A 19,075-nucleotide genomic window follows, 5' to 3' on the forward strand; every position below is an offset into this window, starting at 1 on the left:
AAAGAAAAGATCCCAAACATGAGTATATGCACATACTAGGAAGACTCTGCAGGCTAGGGAAGAAAGACAGCTGCCATGGGGCCCTGGCTCAAGCCGTGTCATCTTGGGTAAGATATTTAACCTCTTTGAGCCTCAGTTTCTTCCTATGTAAAATGGGGCTGAAGCAACAGAAGCTACGCAGTGTCTGAAATAATAATGATGTGTCTGAATCCAACCACATCATGAAGAGGAAGGGGCCCAAGGCTGTACCCTCTCTACTTCTCAGCCTCATACCCCCGGGCACTCACTGTCCAACATCACCACATCCCGATGGTCCTGGAGCGTAGGCCGGTCTGAGTTGGCATCACTACCACCCCTATTTCCTTTCTTCACCAACTGCACCGCCGGGGCTGCACCAGCTGCGAGAAACTGACTCTGGAAGCGCAGCAGGTCCATCTCGGACTCCCCTGGCTTTGGTCGCGACAGCATCTTGCTGCTCCAGCTGCCTCCCCAGTACGACTCTCTCCAGCCGTGTCTCTGTGCGGGGATTCCCTCTTATTCATCCCTAAGAGCAACAAAGAATATGGGCCCTCTGCAACTGAACCCTGATTCTCTTTACCGGGCATCAGCGAAGATCTTCTTTATCCTTGGGTTCACATGAATTCATTCCTCCTCATTCATACCTTATTGCCATTCCGTCTTCAGCCCTCCCTGATGTCATCAGCCTAGCAACAACATTTATAGCCAACTTAGGTTGTTTATAATCTATGGGTGATAAAACTCCCAGGAACAGCCAGCAGGAGACCTGAGGCAAATGTCATCAAGGGCCGGGCAGATATGTGTCATAACGGGGGGTGATGATTCTGTATCAAACTGGAGAGAACATGCTTGGCCTAAAGGTATGCAAATTATTAAAAACCTTGGGCTGTAAACTATCAATGTAAAAAACATTTTTGGCCAGGCACGGTTGCTCACGCTTGTAATCCCAGCACTTTGTGAGGCCGAGGCGGGTGGGTCACCTGAGGCCAGGAGTTTGAGACCAGCCTGGTCAACATGGTGAAACCCCATCTCTACTGAAAATACAAAAAATTAGCTGGGAGTCGTGGTGGGCGCCCATAAGGCTGAGACAGGAGAATCACTTGAACCTGGGAGACGGAGGTTGCCGTGAGCCAAGATTGCACCATTGCACTCCAGCCTGGGCAACAAGAGTGAAACTCCGTCTCGAAAAAAAAAAAAAAAAAAAGTATGTCTATGCACTAGCAAAGAACATGCAGAAAATGGAATTAAGAAAACAACTGAATTTACAATAGCATCAAAAAGAATAAAATGCTTTAGAATAAATTTAACCAAAAAAGTACAAGACTTGTCCATTGAAAACTATTGAATTAAAGCACTAAACAAATGGGGCCGGGCATAGTGACTTATGCCCGTAATCCCAGCACTTTGGGAGGCTGAGGCAGGAGGACTGCTTGAAGCCAGGAGTTCAAGATGAACCTGAGCAACAAAGCCAGACCATCATGTCTCTACAGAAACTAATAACAATAAGAATAAAGACCTAAACAAATGGAAAGACATCCCATGTTCATGAATTAGAAGACTTAATACTCCCCAAATCTATAATTCAATATAATCTTTTTTTTTTTTAAGGGACAGGATCGGCAGGGAACGGTGGTTCACGCCTGTAATCCCAGCACTTTGGGAGGCCAACGCAGGCAGATCATGAGGTCAGGAGATCGAGACCATCCTGACTAACACAGTGAAACCCCGTCTCTACTGAAAATACAAAAAATTAGCTGGGCCTGGTGGTGGGCACCTGTAGTCCCAGCTACTTGGGAGGCTGAGGCAGGAGAATGGCGTGAACCCCGGAGGCAGAGCTTGCAGTGAGCTGAGATCACGCCACACTCCAGTCTGGGTGACACAGCGAGACTCCGTCTCACAAATAAATAAATAAATAAATAAATCAACAAACAAATCATCAATCAAATGTTTGTTTTGTATCATGATAAAATATGCACATTTCTATTTTTCTCTATATACTATAAATTTATATACTTTTTAAACTTGTGATTTGTTATGTTAGATTTACAGATTTATATAGATAGTATGAACAGTTACCATATATAGTCTTCACCCAGCTTCTCCAAAGGTTAAGACTTTACATAATCATGGCACAAAGGGCAAAAAAAAAAAAAAAATTAACATAGAGACATTACACTTATTTGTCAATAAAAAGGAATGAAGTTCTAATGCACAAACATTGAAAACATTACACTAAGTGAAAGAAGCTATATGACTCAGAAACATTTTATTTAGTGAAAAGAAAGAAAGAAGCTAGCCAGAAAGGGCCTCATATTGTATGATTCTGTTCATATGGAATGTCCAAAATAGGCAAATCCATAGAGACAGAAAGTAGATTAGTAATTGCCAGGAGCTAGGAGAGCTGGAGGGAAATGGGAATGGACAGCTAATGGGTATGGAGCGTCTTTTTGGAGTAATGAAAATGTTCAACCTTGTGAATATACTAAAAGCCATGAATTGTAAACTTTATTTATTTATTGTGACAGGATCTGGCTCTGTCACCCAGGATAGAGTGCACTACCATGATCTTGGCTCGCTGCAACCTCCACCTCCTGGGCTTAAGCCATCCTCCCACCGCAGTCTCCCAAAAAGCTAGGACTACAGATGTACCACCACAGTCAGCTAATTTTTTTTTTTTTTTTTTTTTGAGAGACAGAGTTTTGCTCTTGTTGCCCAGGCTGGAGTGCAATGGCACGATCTTGGCCCACCGCAAACTCTGCCTCCTAGGTTCAAGCGATTCTCTTGCCTCAGCCTCCTGAGTAGCTGGGATTACAGGTGCCCACTACCACAGCTGGCTAATTTTTGCAGTTTTGCAGTAGAGATGGGGTTTTACCATGTTGGTCAGGCTGATCTCAAACTCCTGACCTTATGATCCACCCACCTTGGCCTCCCAAAGTGCTGGGATTACAGATGTGAGCCACTGCACCCTGCAATTTTTGTGTTTTTCATAGAGACACGGTTTCACCATGTTGTCCAGGATGGTCTCAATCTCTGGGCTCAAGACATCTGCCCACCTCGGGCTCCCAAAGTGCTGGGATTACAGGCCTGAGCCACTGCCCCAGCCTGTAAACTTTTAAAATGATGAATTCTGGCCAGGCTCAGTAGTTTACGTTGGTAATCCCAGCACTTTGGGAGGCCGAGGCAGGTGGATCACGAGGTCAGGCATTCAAGACCAGCCTGACCAACATGGTGAAACTCCGTCTCTACTAAAAATACAAAAAAAATTATCTGGGCGTGGTGGCACGTGCCTGTAATCCCAGCTACTCAGGAGGCTGAGGCAGGACAATCACTTGAACCTGGGAGGTAGAGGCTGCGTTAAGCCAAGATCGCACCACTGCACTCCAGCCTGGATGACAGAGTGAGACTCGTCTCAAAATAATAATAATAACAATAATATTAAAATGAAATGATGAATTCTGTGGTATATAAACTATATCTCAATTATAAAACAAAAAACACTGGACTGGCCAAAGATGCCTGCAAGCTGGCTGGCTAGTTTTGGAACCCCTGAGCTAGATGCTGGTAATAATAAAAACATTGTTATAGCTAACACTTATTGAGCACTTAGTATGCACCACATACTGTTCTCTAAGCACTTTTTCCATATTCATTCATTTAATCCTCACAACAGCCTATGAGGTAGGTTACTACTATTATTCAAATTTTACAGCTGAGAAAAGAAGAGTGCTGAGAAGTTAAGTATTTGCCCAAGGTCTCAGTGTAAGTGCTAGGATTAGGATTCAATCCCAGTCAGTCCGTGCTCTTACTCACTATGTTCTACTGCCTAGTGCTGTGGGTGCCTGGGTGTCCTGGAAGTCTGGAACAGTGAGGCAGATGGGGAAGAACTATAAAGAATCTCCTGAAGAGCAAAGGCTGGAACTACACTAAGCTTTCTCAGTAGGGACTATTGATCTTTACGGCTGGATAATTCTTTGCTGTAGGAAGCTGTCTTGTGCACTGTAGGATGTTTAGCGGCATTCCTGGCTTTTACCCACTAGATGCCATCAGCAAACCTCCTCCCCCAGTTGTGACAAGCAAAAATGTCTCCAGACATTGCCAAATGTCACCTCGGAAAAAAGTCACCCCCAGTTGAAAATCACTGAACCAGACCTTGAAGGATGAGATAGGCCTCTAGCCAGAAGGGATAGCTGGGCAAAGGTATAGAAGCAGGGAATAGGGCCGGGCGCAGTGGCTCACACCTGTAATCCCAGCACTTTGAGGCTGAGGGGGGTGGATCACTTGAGGTCAGGAGTTCAAGACCAGCCTGGCCAACATGGTGAAACACCATCTCTACTAAAAACACAAAAAAATTAGGCAGGCGTGGTGGCATGTGCCTGTAGTCCCAGCTACTTGGGAGGCTGAGGCAGGAGAATGGTTTGAACCCAGGAGGCGGAGGTTGCAGCGAACAAAGATTGCGCCACTGCACTCCAGCTTGGGTAACAGAGCTAGACTCTATCTCGAAAAAAAGAAAAAAGAGGCCGGGCACGGTGGCTCAAGCCTGTAATCCCAGCACTTTGGGAGGCCGAGACGGGTGGATCACGAGGTCAGGAGATCGAGACCATCCTGGCTAACATGGTGAAACCCCGTCTCTACCAAAAAATACAAAAAACTAGCCGGGCGAGGTGGCGGGCGCCTGTAGTCCCAGCTACTCAGGAGGCTGAGGCAGGAGAATGGCGTAAACCCGGGAGGCGGAGCTTGCAGTGAGCTGAGATCCGGCCACTGCACTCCAGCCTGGGCAACAGAGTGAGACTCCGTCTCCAAAAAAAAAAAAAAAAAGAAAAAAAGAAAAAAGCAGGGAATAAATATGGTACATGGGAGAACATGATGAAGTTGACCACCTCCTAAAAGTTGAAGGAGGGTGAGATGGAGAGGTAGACAAGCTAGATAGCTGGGACTAACAATAGTGCTGAATGAAGGCCGGGCGTGGTGGTTCACGCCTGTAATCCTAGCACTTTGGGAGGCCAAGGCGGGTGGATCACGAGGTCAGGAGATCGAGACCATCCTGGCTAACACGGTGAAACCCCATCTCTACTAAAAATACAAAAAATTAGCCAGGCGTGGTGGCACACGCCTATAGTCCCAGCTACTCGGGAGGCTGAGCTAGGAAAATCACTTGAACCTGGGAGGCGGAGGTTGCAGTGAGCCGAGATCGTGCCATTGCACTCCAGCCTGGAGACAGAGCATGAGACTCTTTCTCAAAAAAAAAAAAAAAAAAAAAGTGCTGAATGACACATTTCCTTACTTTTTCTTCATCTACTTCTAAGCAGGATCAGATCTAATAACTAAGCCAGCACTGGAAACACCTCCCAACACAGGGGTGGGGGTAGGCTAAAAGGGGTAGAAATGGTGAAACAATTTCATGTAATCGCAGCTACTCGGGAGCCTGAGGCAGGAGAATCAGTTGAACCCAGGAGGTGGAGGTTGCAGTGTGCTGAGATCGTGCTATTGCACTCCAGTCTGGGCAACAAGAGTGAGAGTCTGTCTCAGAAAAAAAAAAAAAAAAGCATAGGTAACTTGCCTAATTTTGTACATTTAGTGCATTTAGTGTGACGGTGTGACCTTACAAACATTATCAAAAACATTTTTTGCGAGTTTACTCTGGGCAGAGCGGTGTACAAGGGGCTGTAAATATAAAGAAATGGGGGTAAAATCCAGTCCCTGGGTTCAAGGGGCTTACTGGAGAGACAGAGACCATGCCGAAATACTGGGTCTTTTAATAATTTCTCACTTCATTATCTCTCTTTGCCCACACAAGTCTAGAAATTCCAAAGGTTTACAGTTAAAATGATGTCTCCAAGATTGTAAAGGTCTTCCTTTGGTCAATGATGTACCCAAATTTGGGGTGAGAGAATATGGTAAACATGCATATACATTTACAAGGCAGTACATCCCAGTGATCAAATTAATCACACAGAAGATCACTGCTACAGGATTTCAGAGGTGGGAAAAATCCCTAAAGGTTAAAAATAGAGCTCAATATTGAAGGAAAAAACTTAGATAAGTAGAGAACTGAAGGAAGTGGATGAAGTGAGCAAAGACCTGTCTACAAAATTTCGTCTTAAATTTGGCATAGAACTTGTATTAAGTACTGTTTGTAGCATGACAACAGCAAAGTACACAGATGTGCCTTTTCCTGAATGGTAGGCAAACAGTATGAAAATGGACTGCCTGTGTTCAAATCCAGTTTCTACAATTTACTAACTGTGTAAGATTAAGCAAGGTATTTTACTGAAGTTACTCTGCTTGTTTCCTCATCTGTAACATGAAGATAACTGTACCTACCTCCTGAATTAATTATATATATGTAAGAAGATTAGAACAGAGTCTTTTTTTTTTTTTTTTTTTTTTTTGAGACGGAGTCTCGCTCTGTCGCCGGGGCTGGAGCTGGAGCGCAGTGGCCGGATCTCAGCTCACTGCAAGCTCCGCCTCCCGGGTTTACGCCATTCTCCTGCCTCAGCCTCCTGTGTAGCTGGGACTACAGGCGCCCGCCACCTCGCCCGGCTAGTTTTTTGTATTTTTTTAGTAGAGACGGGGTTTCACCGTGTTCGCCAGGATGGTCTCGATCTCTTGACCTCGTGATCCGCCCGTCTCGGCCTCCCAAAGTGCTGGGATTACAGGCTTGAGCCACCGCGCCCGGCCCAGAACAGAGTCTTATACATGAAAGGACACAAACGCCAGTTATGATTCTTATTATTTATACAGCCAAAGGGCAGTTAACCATATCTAATTGTTGGGCAGTCCGGCCAACAAACAAGGAAAAAGTCTCCTACCCCAGTGCCTACCCAGAGGCGCTAAGGAAGGCTGAACTAGATGAAGTGAGCATCCATGGTATGTTAACAACTCACTCCTGTAAGATTCTGCATAAGCAGAAACAATTCCTCTTACTTATCCATGGATTCATGTGACCCCAAAGCAAAGTCCAGCTCACTTCACAGGGTGCACCATACCTATATCACAAAGAGCTAGGGGGGTTATGGGCACCAGTTGTGGAATCAATAGGCCAGAAGTCAAATACCAGTTCCACTACTTACTAAATGCACTAAACGTGCGAAAGTAAGCAAGTTACCTATTTTTTTTTTTTTTTTTTTTTTTTGAGACGGACTCTCCCTCTTGTTGCCCAGGCTGGAGTGCAATAGCACGATCTCGGAACACTGCAACCTCCGCCTCCTGGGTTCAAGTGATTCTCCTGCTTCAGGCTCCCGAGTAGCTGGGATTACAGGCGCCTGCCACCACACCCGGCTAATTTTTTGTATTTTTTTAGTAGAGACGTGGGTTCATCATGTTGGCCAGGCTGGTCTCGAACTCTTGACCTCAGGTGATCCGCCCGCCTCAGCCTCCCAAAGTGCTGGAATTACAGGCGTGAGCCACCGTGCCCGGCCTCTATGCTGACTCAAGTCACGTTTCCACAACTGTAAAATGTGAGTAACAGGTCCTATATAATAGGAAATACGTGAGGATTTAAATGACTATGCACGCAAAGCGCCTAGCCCAGTGCCTGTTACTTATATAAACCTCAGTAACAATTCTTTTAGTCCTAAGTAAAGCCACCAGTGTATTTCCCCACAAACTCCAGAACAGATTTGTCCAGAACCAATCCGTGCTAGAAGTGATAACATTGGCCGGGCGCGGTGGCTCAAGCCTGTAATCCTAACGAGTAATGCCTAAAGAGTAACTCGTAAAAAAAAAGTAGTCCTAACAATGGACCTCTGGGTTTATCTTGGCCTCTGAGGAGTCTCTGGGGCTCTTACATTGCAGCCTATCCTACAGAGCCAGGATCCAATCCCGAATAGGGACGCGTGACTAGCCCCTACCGCTCTGGTCAAGGGTTCTAGTTAAGCCTCCTGGACCACCCAACTCTGCAATGAGTAATCACCGAGTCTCAGCTTTTGCCGCCCCTTGAAGGGCCGTGCCCGAGATCTATGCACTGAGGAGGCCACAGTTGCTCCCTTACAGACCAAAGGCCCGCAGGCAGGTTCCAGCAAAGAAATTGGACACGCTACCCTGGGTCCTCCGCCCAGATCACCTGAAATCCGTCCCTTCATCCCCGCCACCTACGTGATCCAGGCCTGTCTGGGCGCCGCCATCTTGCCCCGCAGAAGTAGCGTTTCCGCCGCCGCCAGATTCCAGGTTCCGCCCCGCAGCCCAGCCCCGCCTCTCCCGGGCTTAGCTCGAAGCATTCTGGGCTTTGCTTGTTCAGCGTGGCGGACTGGTGAGCGCAGTGCTGCACGGCTGGCAGTTTATTACTCCCACGTAAGCTCTATACCATCACCCAGAACACACATCCTTTTTATTTTTTATTTTGAGACAGTCTTGCTCTGTCGCCCAGGCTGGAGTGCTGTGGCGCAATCTCGGCTCACTGCAACCTCCGCCTCCCAGGCTCAAGCGATTCTTGTGCCTCAGCCTCCCGAATAGCTGGGATTACAGGTGCCCGCCACCATGTCTGGCTAATTTTTATATTTTTAGTAGAGACGGGGTTTCACCATGTTGCCCAAACTGGTCTCGAACTCCCGACCTTAGGTAATCCGCCCACCTTGGCCCCCCAAAGTGCTGATTACAGGCTGCGCCACCGCGCCTGGCCCACACATCCTTCTGATGTACAGCAGGCACAGCCCCTTCTGCACATACGACACCCTTGGCAGGGACAGAGCGTTCCTCAGACGTCCCTCTGCACTCACCAGCCAGTGTTACCACATCCTACATCCCAGCACGCACGCCCACGGCAGCACACAGAAACGTGGACACACACACACACCAACGTGACGAATGTGTTTATGGAGGAGCTAGAAGGTAACCATGAAAAAGGCCCAAGGGAAGAACACTGCCAGAGTGCACTGCGGAAATAGTGGTGGTGAGAAGAGAGGGAATAAAGCTTTCTTGCTAGCAAGGTTATCATCTTCTCCAGAATCTTGCCTTTGTTCATCCCAGTCTCCCTTCTTGAAAATCCTCCCTCTTTTCCCTGTCACCTCTGTCTCCAAAGGATATTTCTTTAAGGCCTAGCTGGCGTCAACTCTAAAACTTCTGCCAGCCACGCCTACTCACCGAACTTTCCTTGGAATCACCTGGAATCTTACCGCCTGCACCAGTTGTGTGGTATGCTGAGAACACACTGCCAACTGCCAACTGTCACCAGTTACCTTTTCACCAGACCTTGTTCTTTGCATCTAATGCTGAGCACCCAACATGTTGCCATGCACATAGTAGGACCTTAAGTAAATCATTGCTAGACTGAAGGACATCATGGGGCAGCCAATGTTAGTCCAGTGGCTTTCCAACTTTAGCAGGCACCAGAATCACCTGGAAGGCTTGTTAAACCAGATTGCTGGGGCCGGGCACAGTGGCACATGCCTATACTCCCAGTACTTTGGGAGGCTGTAGCTGGCAGGTCACCTGAGGTCAGGAGTTCGAGAGCAGCCTGGCCAACATGGTGAAACTCCATCTCTACTAAAAATACAAATATTAGCTGGGCATGGTGGTGTCCACCTGTAGTCCCAGCTCCTCAAGAGGCTGAGCCAGGAGAATCACTTGAACCTGGGAGGCAGAGGTTGCAGTGAGTCAAGATGGAACCACTGCACTCCAGACTGGGCCACAGAGCCAGACTTTGCCTCAAACAAAACAAAACAGATTGCTGGGCCTCAACCTCTGAGTTTCTGATTTAGTAGGTTTTTCTTTTTTCTTTTTCTTCTTTTTTTTAAAAGACGGAGTTTGCTCTTGTTGCCCAGGCTGGAGTGCAATAGCTTGATCTTGGCACACTGCAGCCTCCTCCTGGGTTCAAGTGATTCTCCTGCCTCAGCCTCCTGAGTAGCTGAGATTACAGGCGCCTGCCACCATGCCCAGCTAATTTTTGTATTTTTAGCAGAGATGGGGTTTCACCATGTTGGCTAGGCTGGTCTCGAGCTCCTGACAGGTGGTCCACCTGCCTCAGTCTCCTAAAGTGCTGGGATTATAGGCATGAGCTACCGCACCGGGCCTGATTCAGTAGGTTTCTAATAGAACCCCAAAATTTGCATTTCTACCAAGTTTCCAGGTGATGCTGCTGGTCCAGCACTGTAGCAGATCTATAATTCTCAAATCCTCTTGGCTTCAACTGCAGCCATAAATTTTGGCTACTAGGATTTAGTCATCTTGAGGTCCAAAATAGTACTAGACCTAGTCAGAAGTTATGGAGGTAGCGGGATGAGGGAGAGGAACTGGAGCCAAAAATGCAGAATGAATGATAGTAGAAAATCATCGTTTGCAATGAAATAATGAGATAATGGCTCGCGGCAATGGTGCCACCACGCCCAGCTAATTTTTGTACTTTTAGTAGGGACACCGTTGGACCACGTTGGCCAGGCCGGTCACAAACTCCTGACCTCAGGTAATCTGCCAGCCTTGGCCTCCCAAAATGCTGGGACTATAGGCATAAGCCACCATGCCCAGCCCCAGCATTGTTTTAACAAGCCTTCCACTTGATTTTGGTGCCTGCTAAAGTTGAAAAACACACCCGGCCCCATATAAAGTCTTCATCAACCTTTGACCTAGTAGCTTTAATAGTCATTGTTTAACAAATAGGTGAAAGGTTGATGAAGACTTTATATGGATGGATCAGGTTGCCATTATATGAACTTACTGATGAATCTTTTCTGCTATTTTGAGATAGGGTCTTGCTCTGTTGCCCAGGCTGGAGTGCAATGGTGCAACCTCAGCTCACTGCAACCTCTGCTTTCGGAGCTCAAGCGAGTCTCCTGCCTCAGCCCTGAGTAGCTGGGACCACAGGCCTGAACCACACCTGGCTAATTTTTGTATTTTTTGTAGTGACAGGGTTTTGCCGTGTCGCCTAGTCTGGTGTCAAATTCCTGGGCTCTAGTGACCCACCCGCCTCAGCCTCCCAAAGTGCTGGGATTACAGGCATGAGCCACTGTGTCCAGCCAATTTTTGTATTTTTAGTAGAGACGGGATTTCACCATGTCAGGCTGGTCTGAAACTCCTGACCTCAAGTGATTCGCCCACCTCAGCCTCCCAAAATGGTGGGATTACAGGCGTGAGCCACTGCTCTGGGCCGAGACTATTACATATGAAATGTGGTCTTTGTTTATATCTTCATTTTTGAAACTGTTTTTGAGACTGTTAGGGAATACTAAATATAAACTGGATTTTGTATGATATTAAGGATTTACATTTTTTTTGAGATAGGGTCTTGCTTTGTCACTGAGGCTGGAGTGCAGTGGTGCTGTCATGACTCATTGCAGCCTTGACCTCCTAGGCTCAAGTGGTCCTCCCACCTCAGCGTCCCGAGTAGCTGGGACCACAGGTGCATGCCACCACACCCAGCCAGGATTTATGAAATTTGTATTGGGTAAGACTATGATTTTTTCTTTCAAAGACTGGGTGTGGTGGTTCATGCCTATAATCTCAGCACTTTGGTAGGCTGAGGCAGGAGTATTGCTTGTGGCCAGGAATTCAAGACCAGCCCAGGCAACATAGAGAGACCCTGTATCTACAAAAAACAAAACAAAACAAAACAAAACAAAAAACTTTTAATTAGCTGAGTATGGTGGCAAACACCTATAGTCCTAGCGATGCAGCAGCGGGAGAATGACTTGACCCCAGGAATGTGAGGCTGCAGCAAGCTGTTTGCACCACTGCACCCCAGCCTCAGTGACAGAGCAAGACTTTGTCTCTGAAAAGAATAATTTTTTTTTTTTTCCGAGACGGAGTCTTGCTCATGTCGCCCAGGCTGGAGTGCAATGGTGCCATCTCAGCTCACTGCAACTTCTGCCTGCCGGGTTCAAGCTATTCTCCTGCCTCAGCCTCCTGAATAGCAGATATTACAGGTGCCCACCACCATGCCTGGCTAATTTTTGTACTTATAGTAGAGACGGGGTTTCGCCATGTTGTCCAGGATGATCTCAAACTCCTGACCTCAGGTGATCTGCCTGCCTCAGCTTCCCGAAGTGCTGGGATCACAGGAGTGAGCCACTGCGCCTGGCAAAAGAATAATTTTTTTGAAAAATAAACAATTTTAGAATAGTTTTAGATTTATAGAAAGATTGCAAAAAGTTTCCATTTAATCCAAACACTTTCACTTATTTACATCTAATATTAATATTTTTGTTAGAGTTATTATAATTTTATTTATTTATTTTTTATTTTTTGAGAGAGTCTCACTTCATCCTCCAGGCTGGAGTGCCGTCGCGAGATCTCTACTCACCGCAACCTCCCGCCTCCCAGGTTCAAGGGATTCTTGTGCCTCAGCACCCCGAGTAGCGGAGACTACAGGCATGCGCCACCAGCCAGGCCAATTTTAGCATTTTTAGTAAAGACAGGCTTTCACCGTGTAGGCCATATTGCTTTCAAACTCCTGACCTCAGTTGATCCAAAGTGCTAGGATTACAGGCATGAGCCATGGTGCCCGGCGGTGTTGTTAAATTATTGACAAATATTGATACATTGTTGCCAACTAAAGTCCACACTATATTCACATTTCCTCAATTTCCCTCATGTCTTGTTTTTTTTTTTTTTTTCTTTTTTTTTGAGACGGAGTCTCGCTCTGTCGCCTAGGCTGGAGGGCAGTGGCGCGATCTCGGCTCACTGCAAGCTCCACCTCCTGGGTTTACGCCATTCTCCTGCCTCAACCTCCCGAGTAGCTGGGACCACAGGCGCCCGCCACCAGGCTTGGCTAACTTCTTTTTGTATTTTTAGTAGAAACAGGGTTTTACCATGTTAACCAGGATGGCTACAATCTCCTGACCTCGTGATCTGCCCGCCCCGGCCTCCCAAAGTGCTGGGATTACAGTTGTGAGCCACCGCGCCCGGCCTTATTAAACTTAATCACTGGCTGAGGTAATGTTTGTCAGGTTTCTCCACTGTAAAGTTACTGTTTTGCCCCTGCTTTTCATACTGTACTCTTTGGAAGGAAGTCGCTATGTGCAGATCACAATGAGTGTGCAGTCGCGCTCTGCCTCCATGTGGGTGGAGTGTCTACATACATTATTTGTAATTCTTCTGCATGGAAGAGGTCTGAGTTCCCCATTGATTGGTTGATTTATTGATTATTATTATTTTGAGATAGAGTCTGGCTCTGTCACCCAGGCTAGAGTGCAATGGTGCGATCTCGGCTTGCTGAAACCTCTGCCTCTCGGGTTCAAGCAATTCTCCTGCCTCAGCCTCCCAAGTAGCTTGGATTACAGGCCCGCACCAACACGCCCAGCCAATTTTTTGTATTTTTAGTAGAGATGGGGTTTCGCCATGATGGCCAGGCTGGTCTCAAACTCCTGACCTCAGGTGATCCACCCCCGTCAGTCTCCCAAAGTGCTAGGATTATAGATGTGAGCCACTGTGCCTGGCCCCCATTGATTTATTTATATAGATACAGGCTTTTATACATTGGGTTATGATTCAATACTATTTTATTTTATTTATTTACTTTTTGAGACAGAGTATCGCTGTTTCACCCAGGCTGGAGTGAAGTGGTGCAATCTCAGCTCTCTGCAGCCTCCACCCCCTGGATTCAGGCGGTTCTCCTGCCTCAGCCTCCTAAGTAGCTGGGATTACAGGCATGCACCACTGCACTCAGCTAATTTTGTATTTTTAGTAGAGACGTGGTTTGGTTTCACCATATTGGCCAGGATGGTCTCAAACTCCTGACCTCAAGTGATCCACCTGCCTCAGCCTCCGAAAGTGTTAGGATTACAGGTGTGAGCTACCACGCCCAGCTGATACTATTTTATTTTGTTACTCAAATTTTCCACCTCTCCAGTGACCTTTTACTATACCCTGTCGGGGGGGGTGGTGTGTGTGTGTGTGTGTGTGTCTGTGTATTTCCTTACGTTTTTGGCATTACAACAAAGTAAGGAAATAGCTCTTCTTGTATATTTCCTGCCCAAATCGTAGAATCAGTCATTTCTTCAAGGACTCTTGAAGAAGTTATTAGAGAATAACTGTTATTGGAGAATGGTATTAGAAACCAAGATCTGGGCCAGGCACAGTGGCTCACACTTGTAATCCCAACATTTTGGGAGGCCTAGATGGGAGGATGGCCAGAGGCCAGGAGTTTGAGATCAGCTTGGTCAACAAAGGGAGGCCCTCATCTCTAATAATAATAATAAACCAAGATCTGCGTGGTAAGTATGCTCATTGCTACTGGGGTGTCTTGCTTTTTGGCCCTTCTCAACTGACAGAGTAAGTGAATATGTGTATGTATACTACAGTATACACACATATTTATAACTTTCTCTAATCATCTGTATATATGGGTCAGTTTTTTTAAGTCTACCTGTTACAGATATATATTATAATATTTATAGCTGAAATTATATGACTAAGATTTGCTTTTAAAAACTTCAGCAATCCAGCTGTGCACAGTGGCTCATGCCTGTAATCCGAGCACTTTGGGAGGCCAAGGCTGACGGATCACGAGGTCAGGAGATCAAGACCATCCTGGCTAACACAGTGAAACCCCGTCTCTACTAAAAATACAAAAAAATTAGCTGGGTGTGGTGGCGGGCGCCTGTAGTCCCAGCTACTTGGGAGGCTGAGGCAGGAGAATGGTATGAACCCGGGAGGCGGAGCTTGCAGTGAGCCGAGATAGCACCACTGCCCTCCAGCCTGGGCGACAGAGCAAGACTCCGTCTCAAAGGAAAAAAAAACAGAAAACAAAAAACGTCAGCAATCCCTAGTTGTCTAGTGGTGAGGAATAAAAGTTGAAGAAAAAAAAAAAACTTCCAGCAAAACAACAAACTAGAACAATGAAATACGATTGACTAAGATAATCATTGAAGCAGGATGCCAGGTACACTGGGGATTCACTGGTTATACTGTTCTCTCTAGTTGCATGTATGTTTGAAATATTTCGCTGGGCACAGTGGCTCATGCCTGTAATCCCAGCACTTTGAGAGGCCGAGGCGGGCGGATCACAAGGTCAGGAGTTCACCCTGGCCAATATGGTGAAACCCCGTCTCTACGAAAAATACAAAAATTAGCTGGGCATGGTGGCATGTGCCTGTAGTCCCAGCTACTTGGGAGGCTGAGGCAGAAGAATTGCTTGAACCCGGGAGGCTGAGGTTGTAGTGAGCTAACACCACTGCACTCCAGCCTGGGTGACAGAGCAAGACTCCGTCTCAAAAAAAAAAAAAAAAAAAAAAAAAAAGAGAAAGAAAGAAAGAAAAAGAAATATTCCGTAATACAAAATAAGATGGCTGGGCGCAGTAGCTCATGCCTGTAATCCCAACACTTTGGGAGGCCAAGGCGGGCGGATCACAAGGTCAGGAGTTCGAGACCAGCCTGGCCAACATGATGAAACCCCGTCTCTACTAAAAATACAAAAATTAGCCGGGTGTGGTGGCGTGTGCCTATAATCCTAGCTACTCAGGAGGCTGAGGCAGGAGAATCGCTTGAGCGCAGGAGGCAGAGGTTGCAGTGAGCTGAGATCGTGCCATTGCACTCCAGCCTGGACAACAGAGTGAGACTGTCTCAACAAATACATACATACATACATACATACATACATACATACATACATAAAATAAGAAAATAGAGCTAGAAAAGCCTGACTGACCAGGCTGCAGTTAAAGAGGGTCAAATAGAGAAAGACAGCCAGCCAGATACAAGGCATTAACACACACGCACTTACAGGCACACACACAAGCATACATACATAGACGCACATGCATGCACACACATATACATACAGATGCAAGCATGCATACACATATACATACACATGGATGCACACATGCATACACATAGGCACACACACAGGCACACACACATACACACACAAAACTCTTCCTCCCATGGCCATCTTTAGGTGAAATTTTGAAGATGAAAGTTTTTCTTCCATGTTTGGACCTATCTGCCCTTTCAGAAACCCCAACCTTATTGCTCTACTGCTTCCTAAATCTGCTTTTGGAGGGAAATCTGATCCTTTGAAATTTTCCCTGTGACTGAAATTCAAAGCGTGGTCCTCTTAGGAATTTACGTTTCTGTGTCATCTTCCATGGGGCAAGAAGTTGTGTTGTTTCTGGCTTAGGAATTTCAGGCAGTGGGTGTTTGACAGGGACAGCAACAGTTCCCAGCAAATGTCAAATTACACCTATAGGTAATGTTTCTACCAGTCCCAGAGGTTTCTCTAAAGGTGAGGAACACAGTCTGTGGCTTGCCCCATCCCTTGAGTGGAACTTGCCCACTGTCACCTCTTTTTTTTTTTTTTTTTGAGACAAGATCTCACTCTGTCACCCAGGTTGGAGTGCAGTGGCACCATCTCAGCTCACTGCAGCCTCTGCCTCCCAGGCTCAAGTGATCCTCCCACTTCAGTGTCCCAAGTAGCTGGGACTACGGGCATGTACCACCACACCTGGCTAATTTTTATATTTTTGGTAGAGACAGGGTTTCACCATGTTGGCCAGGCCAGTCTTGAACTCCTGACCTCAGGTGATCTGCCCGCCTCAGCCTCCCAAAGTGCTGTGATTACAGGTGGGAGCCATCATGCCCGGGCACCTCTCATCTCTTGAGCCAGTAGTTGGGAAAGAACAGGTCTTTGGTTATATGACCAGTGAGACTGCCATGACCCTGCAGCTCACCATGGTTTCCTCTTGTTTCCCCCACTCTAAGGGTGGGGGAGAAGGCCTTAACTCTGAAAAAGCTGAAACAGGTGCTTCTTGAGAGTGCTGGAAGTTGGTAGCAGAGTGCCCTGCTTCTGTGGACAGTGGTTTTTATCTCCAGGTTTGTTTTCATCTTCTCTGGATCCTTGGCCTCCTTGAACAGTCCTGGGTCATAAAAGGCTGAGAGTGGACAGACTTATTTTACTAGATTAGTGAGATGCTGGGCCCAACCTAGTGCCATCCATAATAAGGGGCTGCCACTGGCCCTTCCTCTCACTGAACCTTTCTCCACCCCTGCAGCCCCTTCTTACTCCTCTGGAATAGAGTATCGCCGCCTCTGGTTCTGTTATAAGGACAGGAAGTCCTGGGACAGCTACTCCTGCATTAGGTCAAAAACATTTCCTGTTGATTTGATTAGTTTCCTCCCAAATAATGCATTTATGGAAGAAGAAGAGCTTTTGCAGGCATGTATTTGCACAGGCAGCCAACCTCCTCCAGTCACACACAGACACACACACACCTCCACACCCACAGACACACACTTTCTCCCCATCCGCCCACAAAGCGTCAGTCACATTTAGAATTTGCACAAATGCACACCCTCCCTCATACATCACAATGCACACCCTCTCATCCACCTACACATCTCTTCCACAAAATCACACCTGCTCACATACCCTTAGAAGCACATTCTTGTACTGTGCCCAGAGAGAGAAAGGTGGGGGAGATAAGCAAGGAGAATGGGTTATAAGGGCTCAGGAGGTAAAACCTTTGTAGAAGCTGAAATGTCAGAAGACCAGGACCCCCACCCCCCCACTCCTCTGTGCCCTTTTTTTTTTCCTTTTTTTTCTTTTCTTTTTTTTTTTTTTTTTTTTTTTTTGAGACGGAGTCTTGCTCTGTTGCCCAGGCTGGAGTGCAATCTCAGCTCACTGCAACCTCCGTCTCCCAGGTTCAAGTGGTTCTCCTGCCTCAGCCTCCTGAGTAGCTAGGATTACAGGCACCTGCCACCCCGCCCAGCTATTTTTGTATTTTTAGTAGAGATGGGGTTTCTTTTTTTTTTTTTTTTTGAGACGGAGTCTCGCTCTGTCACCCAGGCTGGAGTGCAGTGGCCAGATCTCAGCTCACTGCAAGCTCCGCCTCCCGGGTTCACGCCATTCTCCTGCCTCAGCCTCCCAAGTAGCTGGGACTACAGGCACCCGCCACCTCGCCCGGCTAGTTTTTTGTATTTTTTAGTAGAGACGGGGTTTCACCAGGTTAGCCAGGATGGTCTCGATCTCCTGACCTCGTGATCCGCCCGTCTCGGCCTCCCAAAGTGCTGGGATTACAGGATTGAGCCACCGCGCCCGGCCCAAGATGGGGTTTCACCATGCTGGACAGGCTGGTCTTGAACTCCTGATCTCGTGATCTGCCCACCTAGGCCTCCCAAAGTGCTGGGATTACAGGTATGAGTCACAGCTCCCGGCCTCCTCTCTGCCCCTGTGAGTAGAAATACTACGACCAGGCACGGTGGCTCATGCCTGTAATCCCAGCACTTTGGGAGGCAGAGGTTGCAGTGAGCCGAGATCGCACCATTGCACTCCAGCCTGGGTGACAAAGTGGGACTCCGTCTCAAAAAAAAAAAAAAAAAAAAAAAAGAAATACTATGAATTGAGAGAGATTTAGAATTAGCTGTAGGAAAAGCAGGAGCTCAGGGCCACTTGTCCCACACAGACAGTGTGATGCCCCTGTGACAGTGATGTATCTCAGGCTGGCGGCTGAGGTGGGAAGTTTGTCAAGGCTGTAAGTGGCATCCATCACATGTCTGAGAAGCCCATTTTGACCAGTAGAAAAGGATGGCCTTTAGGGTGGGACTCCCTGTCACCCGAGGAAATGGTGGGGAGGGAATGAAGAGAGAGAAGGAAGTAAAAGGCTGGGTTGGGCTCTGAGTCCAACATCCTTTAGAATGAATCTTACTAATATCAGCTGGAATCAAGAGGAGGAGGCTCCCCTTCACTGAAAACTTGAAGTCGCCCTCAGAAAAAAGGTGGGGGAGAGGGGTTGGAAAAGTGACAAGTGCCCAAGAGCAGCCTCAGCAATTCTGCCTTCGGCCCCAGCCTATTGTCTGCCTGCCCTGTCTCAGCCCAAACTCAGAAACTGTGGATTCTGGAAAGCAACAAGGCTTTTCCTTTGGGAAAGGGTCCTGAAGCTGACCCACAGTGCTCAAGAAAATTGGCAGAGAGGCCAGGCACAGTGGCTCACACCTGTAATCCCAGTATTTTGGGATGCCGAGGTGGGCGGATTACCTAAGGTCAGGAGTTTGAGACCAGCCTGGCCAACGTGGTGAAACCCTGTCTCTGCTAATGATACAAAAATGAGCCGAGCATGGTGGTGGGCACCTGTAATCCCAGCTACTCGAGACTGTGGCAGAAGAATCGCTTGAACCCACGAGGTGGAGGTTG

The 19,075-nt window shown here is 47.1% G+C and overlaps 1 protein-coding gene across 4 annotated transcripts in view; it reads right to left on the minus strand.

Annotated features, from left to right (window-relative positions):
- RPAP1 (RNA polymerase II associated protein 1) overlaps window positions 1-8,151 on the minus strand; it is a 28,103-nt gene extending 19,952 nt beyond the window's left edge. For 2 of the 4 annotated variants that reach the window (XM_045395335.3, XM_005559248.5), the window contains exons 1-2: window positions 8,113-8,151; window positions 288-544 (exon numbers count right to left, since the gene is read on the minus strand). In XM_045395335.3, coding sequence (XP_045251270.2) covers window positions 288-468 — 181 coding nt within the window. In that variant the 5' untranslated portion in view covers window positions 469-544; window positions 8,113-8,151. Of the gene's footprint in view, window positions 1-287; window positions 545-8,057 lie in introns of all 4 variants that reach the window. The other 2 variants (XM_045395333.3, XM_045395334.3) reach the window with 2 other exon arrangements.
- Window positions 8,152-19,075: the final 10,924 nt, after the last annotated feature.

This window comes from Macaca fascicularis, chromosome 7 (assembly GCF_037993035.2).
Source record: "Macaca fascicularis isolate 582-1 chromosome 7, T2T-MFA8v1.1".
NCBI lineage: Eukaryota > Metazoa > Chordata > Mammalia > Primates > Cercopithecidae > Macaca > Macaca fascicularis.